This window comes from Triticum aestivum, chromosome 7A, assembly GCF_018294505.1.
Source record: "Triticum aestivum cultivar Chinese Spring chromosome 7A, IWGSC CS RefSeq v2.1, whole genome shotgun sequence".
In the NCBI taxonomy this organism is placed as follows: Eukaryota; Viridiplantae; Streptophyta; class Magnoliopsida; order Poales; family Poaceae; genus Triticum; species Triticum aestivum.
Genome location: NC_057812.1, coordinates 150,436,704 through 150,447,290, shown reverse-complemented (window position 1 = coordinate 150,447,290; position 10,587 = coordinate 150,436,704). Strand labels below are relative to the sequence as shown.

Here is a 10,587-nt window from a genome sequence, read left to right as displayed (position 1 = left end):
AATGGTTTGGAGTGGAGACATTGCGGGGATCAATGGATGAAAGGGGGATAAGAAAGGCTGCTGGTTTTGCCCAGGTTGACCATAAAACTTCCTGTCTTTCAGCATTGTGATGTGTGGATATCCTACAGTGAAATTCGATGAACGTGTGGATTGTGTCCATGCTCAGCCTGTCATTTTATGCTCGGCCACCAGAAAGTGGAAGGAAGTAGCACCCTAATAGACAGATACCACTAGCAAGGAGGCCTAGTGAGTAAATCATATTCAAAACAGCCAAATGCTGGTGGTTTCACTTGGAGTTAGCAGCATCAGTGCAGCTAGCAGGTATGGAGCTTCCAGCTGATGACTTGCCTCCGTTTTTTCATCTAGTTATGCAGAAAATTACCAGCAACTACTATGAAAAGTATAGTACTCAATCCATGACATTTATTTCTGTAAAAACTGTATAAGAAGTACAAAGGCCGATACAAACGAAGCAACACCGTCAAGGCGGTGCACAATATAGAAGATGGTAGCAAGAGAATAGGCCCACATGAAGGAAGCAAGTACAAGAACCACCCATATCACACATATATTTTTTTTTGCTGGGATATCACACTTATACTTCAGGGAGCAAATGATGGATAATTCGGTCTAGCGCCTGGCTAGGGCCATAGCTGAGAGTAAGATGAGCAGTATCAGCAGAACCATGGCTCCAAACGAGCCAACCAGGGAGCCAGAGGTACGCTCGCAGAAAGAATCCAACTGCTGGCATATAGCAAGCCAGTTTGCCCTGACATTACCCTTGTGTGCTAAGTAGACAATAGCTGTTGCTGCAGATGACGCTGCGGTCACCAGAGCTAGCATTGCCTTCACAAGAAAGACAAGGAAATTAATTAGTAGCTGATAAAGTTATTGGTGCATGCTTCTCTTTCTTCAGTATAATAGGTTAGTAATCATGCTTTTTTTTTTGAAACGAGGGTTAGTAATCATGCATAGTTTCATGCAGGATGGCATGGTATTAATTGAACGGTTCAGCACTGGCACACTTTGAATTAGAGAAAGATATAGTCTTACCGCGTCGAAAATGATCAAGACCAGCCTGCTATATTTAGCCCCGCTCCTAATTATGTGCACAATTGACAGTGGGAGCGAAAGGATGAGATAGGCGCTCACAATAGAATTTGCCACCACGAAGAACCTGTCAAGTGTCAAGATAAAATTCAAACAGTTGGAGCATCAGATCATAACCTTATTTTATCTGAAAGTAATGCTATCAGGCACTGAAACATTATTCTGCACGTACGTGAGAGCCGGGAGATCGCTGTATCGCGCTTTGAACTGGATGAACGGCGTGAACAGAGGAAGCGTCTCATTGGTAGTCCCCATGGCAATGGCGCTCGCAAGGGTGCCGATGACCGCAATGACGCGAAGTATGAGGTCCAGCATGGACACTCCTTTACTGACCCCCCTGCTGAGGGGGGCCTTGGAGGTCTCACCCTGCTCGCCGGAGTCCATTCTGGTATTTTTCTTAAGCTGCTCAACTGATCAAAGACTCAAAACTGTTTCCCAGGTCTGAAGAAAACAGTCCATGCTCCCTGCTTATATATATACACACATGGGCGGACTGCCTGTGGATCAGGTCAATTTGATGTTACAGCAGCTGGCGGTGCAAGGCGCCGCGTGCTGGTGCGTGCTCCCAGGCGCATTTCGGCTGGTACCTGCTCGACATAGCTCCATGGAGACTGGCTGCATCGTTCCATTCAGGTTCTGTTGCTGGGCCTCCAACAACATGGGGATCGGCTTGTGTCACTTGCTCTGTGTCTTGTTTCTGCAGGGGAGGCTTCAGCTGGACGTTCATTAGCTAGCTCATGCCAGCCTCCGAAGCAACGGGACGCCCTGCTTTTTCATAAGAGGAAGGGGTGGTACGCCATTTACGCGGAAGCGAGTTGATTTGTATTATTTCGTGGTTCTTCCAACTGAAAGGCTACGCGTAGGAGGAGGCAGGGCTACCTGTTCTGAGTTGACTCGCTGCATGATTTCTGCTTCTCTGACTTGTGGATGAAGTCCATCCACAGTTCCACACTAGCAAACGATTCCTTGAATCCATATGTTTGGACTGTTTTCTGTTGTCCTTGCTGATCTCGCCTTCTGGTTTTCTGCGAAGGCAAAGAAGATCTTGATTCCATTGCACTTGTTTACCAGCATTGGTGGAAGTGCCTATCCGTAACATATAATCTTTGGACTGTGATAATGTCCAAACCGTTCGGATTTTAGCAATAGGCAAGAACGATCATTACTTCATTCTAATTATATACATGCATGCATTAGAATAATTAATTTTTCTTTCACGTGCATTCCTCATTCTAATTACATGCATATATGCACTGAATGACGAAAAGCTGATACCATTGTAGATTCTCAAACCGTCGCTCTGATTGAAAAACCGTCTTCACAAAAGAAATCGTCTCGACGAGATCTTCGAAACTAGATCTCATGTTGATATGTTCTGATGACTTTTTTTTAGACCAAAAGTTACTACATGTGGGTCACGTAAGTTATCACGTCTGTCATACATAAATTACCGTGTCATTTACACAGAAGCTTTGGGAGTATGTTTTCAACAAACTTTTATCCCAGGGTCAAAAAGTGATTATTATGTTTGCAGTGAGTTATCAACTTTGTTGTGTATATTATCATGTTGCACAAAAGTTATCGGGGTATGCTTCTCAACAATTTTCATTCCCTTGGTCAAAAAATTACCCCGATATTTGTATGAGTTATGAGCTCTCATGTGCGTGTATTATCATGTTGTTTACACATGAGTTATTGAGAGGTATTTTTTAACAACATTTTTCCCTGGTCAAAAAGTTACCACGTCTGGATTAAGCAAGTTATCAGCTCTGTTATATGTATATTACCATGTTATTTACACATAGTTATGAGGGTATGTTTTCAACAAACTTTTATTACGGGGTCAAAAGTTACCGTGGGGTTTGTAGTGAGTTATCAACTTTATTGTGTGTATAAGACCGTGTTATTTACACACGAAGTACCAGGAAGTATGTTTTTCAACAAATCCACCTCCCTGCGGTTCACCTAAGTATCAAGTATGCAGTGCTTCTATTACCATGATATTCACGGAAACATCAAGGTTATATTTTTCAATAATTTTTCCTCGGGGCCAAGTTATTATGGTGTTTGTACCTAAGTTATCATGTATATGATGTGTTATTACCATGATGTTTATACAAAAGTTACCGAGGTACATTTTTGACAACTTTTTTCCTTCAGGTCAAAGTTGTCGTGGTGTTTGTGCCTAAGTTATCAAGGTTGTCATGCAAAAATTACCGTGTTGTTTACACATAAATTACTAGGGAGATGTTTCAATAATTTTTTTCACCCCCGGTCGTAGTTACCATGACATTTATAAGTTATCGGGTCCCGATGCACAAATTATCATGCCATTTGCACAGAAGTTACCGGGGTATGTTTCAACCCAAACAATCCCTCATGCGAAGTTGTCATGCATGATATTTACAACGAGGCTACATGGGCAAGGTATACAACCCGTTGGTATATGAGAGACTACAAGACATCTTGAGAAATCCAAAAAAAACACAAGAAGAAATTTTTTTTTTGGCTCATATGAAAGTGAAAAAAAATTAACTATCATATTTCTACTTATTGGACAACAATCAAGGTAGGGTGAGTTGGTTAGTACACTGTTGCTACATTGTAGGGTTTGTGGGTCCGAGTCCCATTTTAGACCATTATACTTTTTATCAACGCGTGAAAAATAAATCCCGATCAGGACGTGGGCTGGGCTGACGTACGGGGTTGTACGATCGTTCGGATCTATTGAAAAAATATAAACGTTCCGAAGTTACAAATTCTCAAAAATAAAAAAGTTATCACCCTACTATCTACACATGAGTACTGGGTTGTTTTTCAACAATTCTTTTTCTCGGGTCAAAAAAGTTATCACACCTAGGCTAAGTAAATTATCAGCTCTTATCACGCCTAGGCTAAGTAAGTTATCAACTTTGTTGTGTATATAGTATCGTGATATTTATGCATGAGTATCAGAGGATGTTTTTTAAACAACTTTTTTTCTTGGATCAAACAGTTACCGCACTTATTGTGTGTGTATTACCATGCAATTTATGTTGGGGAACGCAATATTTCAAAAAAAAATCCTACGATCACGCAAGAACTATCTAGGAGATGCATAGCAATGAGAGGGGAGAGTGTGTCTACGTACCCTCGTAGACCGAAAGCGGAAGCGTTGAGTAACGCAGTTGATGTAGTCGAACGTCTTCGCGATCCAACCGATCAAGTACCGAACACACGACACCTCCGCGATCTGCACACGTTCAGCTCGGTGACGTCCCTCGAACTCTATATCCAGCTGAGGCCGAGGGAGAGTTTCGTCAGCACGACAGCGTGTTGACGATGATGATGAAGTTACCGACGCAGGGCTTCGCCTAAGCACTACGACAATATGACCGAGGTGAAAATCTGTGGAGGGGGGCACCGCACACGGCTAAGAAATCAACTTATGTGTCTATTGCCCCCATCCCCCGTATATAAAGGAGTGGAGGGGGCGGCCGGCAACATAGGGCGCGCCCCAGGGGGGGAGAATCCTACTCCTACTAGGAGTAGGTTCCTCCCTTTCCTGGTCCAACTAGGAGGGGCAGGAACGGGAAGATGGGAAGAAGGAAAGGGGGGCCGACCCCCTTCCCACTTATGATTAACCCTATTGCAAGCATCCGCAACTACAACAGAAGTATTAAGGTAAACCTAACTGAGGGAGTCCTGGATTAGGGGGTCTCTGGACAGCCGGACTATATCCTTTGGCCGGACTGTTGGACTATGAAGACACAAGATTGAAGACTCCGTCCCGTGTCCGGATGGGACTCTACTTGGCGTGGAAGGCAAGCTAGGCAATGCGGATATGTATATCTCCTCCTTTGTAACCGACCTTGTGTAACCCTAGCCCCTTCCGGTGTCTATATAAACCGAAGAGTTTTAGTCCGTAGGACAACATAAAATCATACCATAGGCTAGCTTCTAGGGTTTAGCCTCTCCGATCTCATGGTAGATCAACTCTTGTACTACTCATATTATCAAGAATAATCAAGCAGGACATAGGGTTTTACCTCCATCAAGAGGGCCCGAACCTGGGTAAAACATCGTGTCCCCTGCCTCCTGTTACCATCCGCCTTAGACGCATAGTTCGGGACCCCCGGGATCCCCTACCCGAGATCCGCCGGTTTTGACACCGACACTAACCATAGCATGAAGCATATGGATCCAAATCAGCCCCTTACGAAACAACGCATAAACTAGGGTTTAAGCTTCTGTCACTCTAGCAACCCATCATCTACTTATTACTCCCTAATGCCTCCCTCTAGGCCCAAACAATGGTGAAGTGTCATGTAGTCGACGTTCACATGACACCACTAGAGGGATGACAACATACATCTCATGAAAATATCAAACGAATACCAAATTCACATGACTACTTATAGCAAGACTTCTCCCATGTCTTCGGAACAAACATAACTACCCACAAATAATATTCATGTTCATAATCATAGGGGTATTAATATGCATAATGGATCTGAACATATGATCTTCCACCAAGTAAACCAACTAGCATCAACTACAAGGAGTAATCAACACTACTAGCAACCCACAGGTACCAATATGAGGTTTGGATACAAAGGTTGGATACAAGAGATGAACTAGAGTTTGAGATGAGATGGTGCTGGTGAAGATGTTGATGCAGATTGACCCCCTCCCGATGAGAGGATCATTGGTGAGGACGATGGTGATGATTTCCCCCTCCCGGAGGGAAGTTTCCCCGGCAGAACAGCTCCACCGGAGCCCTAGATTGGTTCCGCCAAGGTTCCGCCTCGTGGTGGCGGAGTTTCGTCCCGTGAGTTTGCTTATGATTTTTTCCTCGACGAAATACTACATATAGCCAAAGATGGGCATCGGAGGGCCACCAGGGGGCCCACGAGGCAGGGGGGCGCGCCCCCACCCTCGTGGACGGTGGGTGGCCCCCCTCTGGTACTTCTTTCGCCCAATATTTTTTATATATTCTGAAAATAATTTGCGTGGAGTTTCAGGACTTTTGGAGATGTGCAGAATAGGTCTCTAATATTTGCTCCTTTTCCAGCCCAAAATTCCAGCTGTCGGCATTCCCCCTTTTCATGTAAACCTTGTAAAATAAGAGAGAATAGGCATATGTATCGTGACATATGTGTAATAACAGCCCATAATGCAATAAATATCGATATAAAAGCATGATGCAAAATGGACGTATCAACTCCCCCAAGTTTAGACCTCGCCTGTCCTCAAGCGAAAGCCGATATCGAAAAATATGTCCACATGTTTAGAGATAGAGGTGTCGACAAAATAAATACGGACATGAGGGCATCATGATCATTCTTAGAACAACAACAACAACAACAATATATATATATTGTCATATGATCTCCCATGCTAAAGTAACAATTCATTCACATACTCAAGTATGAATCAAAACTTCATTGAAAACTAACAAACTATAATCTCAGTCATTGAAGCAATTGCAATTTATCATAACATAGGAAAGAGTCAATGTAAGAGCTTCTCAGCAAGACAAAAATAAAACATAGGCCCTTCGCAGAGGGAAACAGAGGTTGTCATGTGCTTTTATGGTTGGATGCACGGAATCTTAATGCAAAAGAACGTCACTTTATATTGCCACTTGTGATATGGATCTTTATTATGCAGTCCGTCGCTTTTATTTCTTCCAAATCACAAGATCGTATAAAGCTTATTTTCTCCACACTAATAAGTCATACATATTTAGAGAGCAATTCTTATTGCTTGCAACGATGACAACTTACTTGAGGGATCTTACTCAACCCATAGGTAGATATGGTGGACTCTCATGGCAAAACTAGATTTAGGGATATTTGGAAGCACAAGTAGTATTTCTACTTGGTGCAAAGAAATTGGCTAGCAAGAGAGGGAAAGGCAAGCTCAACATGTTGGATGATCCATGACAATATAATTTATCTCAGATGTAAGAAAACATAACCCATTACGTTGTCTTCCTTGTCCAACGTCAACTCTTTAGCATATCATACTTTAATGAGTGCTCACAATTATAAAAGATGTCAAAGATAGTATATTTATATGTGAAACCTCTTTTTCTTTATTACTTCCTATTAATTGCAACGATGACCAAAACTATGTTTGTCAACTCTCAACAACTTTTATTCATCATACTCTTTATATGTGAAGTCATTACTCTCCATCAGATCCATATAATCTCTTTATTTCTTCTCTTTTATTCTATTCCCTCAAGATCATAGCAAAATAATCAAGCCCTTGACTCAACACTAAACTTTATTGTATATAGCTCACGGACTCGATTACATAAAAGGATAATAAAGCAAAACTCACAACTAGATCATACTAAAACTTTATTCTACTAGATCAAGATATTACCAAAAGGATCAAACTAAGAAAAATGGTAAAGATAAAAGTGATGGTGATACGATACCGGGGCACTCCCCCAAGCTTGGCAGTTGCCAAGGGGAGTGCCCATACCCATGTGTTTATGTCTCCTTCTTCAGGGGTGGTGATGTGATATTTTTAGCGATGATGCCCCTCAGGATATGATTCTCTTCTTCGAGCTTATTGACTTGCTGCTTAAGGTCCATTATTTCCTTACGGAGCTTGCCCGTGACGGCTAAAGCTCCCTTCACCCAAGGATGTTGCATAGCTGCGGGAGAACAAGTAACACTCTTTTTCATATTTTCATAAGAAAGAAATCTAACATTGGAAGGGATGACCGAGTTTGGAATAGCCGAGCTCTGTAGTTCCCCCCATAGTGAATCCCGCTCGGAAACGAGAAGTAAGTTCTTCATCCTCCTCCATGGCATTTATCCTTTTCAAATCGGCCTCCATCTCTTCCTCAGTTGATGGCTGATGACCCACAAGTATAGGGGATCTATCATAGTCCTTTCGATAAGTAAGAGTGTCGAACCCAACGAGGAGCAGAAGGAAATGATAAGCGGTTTTTAGCAAGGTATTCTCTGCAAGCACTGAAATTATAGGTGACAGATAGTTTTGTGATAAGATAATTTGTAACGAGAAACAAGTAACAAAAGTAAATAAAGTACAACAAGGTGGCCCAATCCTTTTTGTAGCAAAGGACAAGTCTGGACAAATTCTTATATAGAGAAAAGCGCTCCTGAGGACACATGGGAATTATCGTCAAGCTAGTTTTCATCATGTTCATATGATTCATGTTCGGTACTTTGATAATTTGGTATGTGGGTGGACTGGTGCTTGGGTACTGCCCTTACTTGGACAAGCATCCGACTTATGATTAACCTCTATTGCAAGCATCCGCAACTACAACAAAAGTATTAAGGTAAACCTAACCATAGCATGAAACATATGGATCCAAATCAGCCCCTTACGAAGCAACGCATAAACTAGGGTTTAAGCTTCTGTCACTCTAGCAACCCATCATCTACTTATTACTTCCCAATGCCTTCCTCTAGGCCCAAATAATGGTGAAGTGTCATGTAGTCGACGTTCACATAACACCACTAGAGGAGAGACAACATACATCTCATCAAAATATCGAACGAATACCAAATTCACATGACTACTAATAGCAAGACTTCTCCCATGTCCTCAGGAACAAACGTAACTACTCACAAAGCATATTCATCTTCATAATCAGAGGGGTATTAATGTGCATATAGGATCTGAACATATGATCTTCCACCAAATAAACCAACTAGCATCAACTACAAGGAGTAATCAACACTACTAGCAACCCAGAGGTACCAATCCCAGACTTGGAGACAAGAATTGGATACAAGAGATGAACTAGGGTTTGAGAGGAGATGGTGCTGGTGAATATGTTGATGAAGATTGACCCCCTCCCAATGAGAGGATCGTTGGTGATGACGATGGCGATGATTTCCCCCTCCTGGAGCCAGAGCCCTAGATTGGTTCCGCCAAGGTTCCGCCTCATGGCGGCGGAGTCTCGTCCCGAAAGCTGGCTTATAATTTTTTCCTCATCGAAAGACTCCATATAGCAGAAGATGGGCATCAGAGGGCCACCAGGGGGCCACGAGGCAGGGGGCGCGCCCAGGGGGTAGGGCGCGCCCCCAAGCCTCATGGGCAGGGTGTTCCCCCCTCCGGAACTTCTTGCGCTCAGTATTTTTTATATATTCTGACGATGACTTCTGTGAAGTTTCATGACTTTTGGAGCTGTGCAGAATAAGTCTCTAATATTTGCTCCTTTTCCAGCCCAGAATCCCAGTTGCCGGCATTCTCCCTCTTTATGTAAACCTTGTAAAATAAGAGAGAATAGGCATAAGTATTGTGACATAATGTGTAATAACAACCCATAATGCAATAAATATCGATATAAAAGCATGATGCAAAATGGACGTATCAACTCCCCCAAGCTTAGACCTCGCTTGTCCTCAAGCGAAAGCCAAAATCAAAAAATATGTGCACATGTTTAGAGATAGAGGTGTCGATAAAAATAAAATACGGACATGAGGGCATCATGATCATTCTTAGAACAACAACTTATATGATTCTTGTCATATGATCTCTTATGCTAGAGTAACAATTCAATCACAATTTCAAGTATGAATCATAAACTTCATTGAAAACTAACAACCTATAATCTCAGTCATTGAAGCAATTGCAATTTATCATAACATAGGAAAGAGTTAATGTAAGAGCTTCTCAGCAAGAAAAAAAATAAAAGATAGGCCCTTCACAGAGGGAAGCAGAGGTTGTCATGTGCTTTTATGGTTGGATGCATGAAATCTTAATGCAAAAGAACGTCACTTTATATTGCCACTTGTGATATGCAATTTATCATAACATAGGAAAGAGTCAATATAAGATCTTTTCAGCAAGTCCACATACTCAACTATCATATAGTCTTTCACAATTGCTGACACTCACGCAATACTTATGGGTATGGAGTTTTAATCGGACACAAAGAAAGATAGGGGCTTATAGTTTTGCCTCCCAATGTTTTACCTCAAGGGTAATGTCAAAAATAATAGTTCATGAAAACTCACATCCAATTAGCCATATATACCAGGATCTTTCCAACATGTTGTGCTTTCCAAAAGACAAAATGTAAAAAGGAAAGGTGAAGATCACCATGACTCTTATGTAAGGTAGGAGATAAAAGTAAAAGATAGGCCCTTCGCAGAGGGAAGCAAAGGTTGTCATGCGCATTTATGGTTGGATGCACAAAATCTTAATGCGAAAGAACGTCACTTTATATTGCCACTTGTGATATGGACCTTTATTATGCGGTCCGTCGCGTTTATTTCTTCCATATCACACGATCGTATAAAGCTTATTTTCTCCCACACTAATAAGTCATACATATTTAGAGAGCAATTTTTATTGCTTGCACCGATGATAACTTACTTGAGGATCTTACTCAATCCATAGGTAGGTATGGTGGACTCTCATGGCAAAACTGGTTTAAGGGATATTTGGAAGCACAAGTAGTATCTCTACTTGGTGCAAAGAATTTGGCTAGCATGAGGG

The 10,587-nt window shown here is 42.0% G+C and overlaps 1 protein-coding gene across 1 annotated transcript; it reads right to left on the bottom strand.

Moving 5' to 3' along the window:
• Nucleotides 1-403: 403 nt before the first annotated feature.
• On the bottom strand, nucleotides 404-1,566 carry LOC123151762 (casparian strip membrane protein 2-like). The gene is made up of 3 exons (XM_044571419.1): nucleotides 1,283-1,566; nucleotides 1,054-1,177; nucleotides 404-846 (listed from the first exon to the last, which is right to left on the bottom strand). The coding sequence occupies exons 1-3, from the start codon at nucleotides 1,492-1,494 to the stop codon at nucleotides 631-633; spliced, it is 552 nt and encodes a 183-aa protein (XP_044427354.1). The 5' UTR covers nucleotides 1,495-1,566; the 3' UTR covers nucleotides 404-630.
• Nucleotides 1,567-10,587: the final 9,021 nt, after the last annotated feature.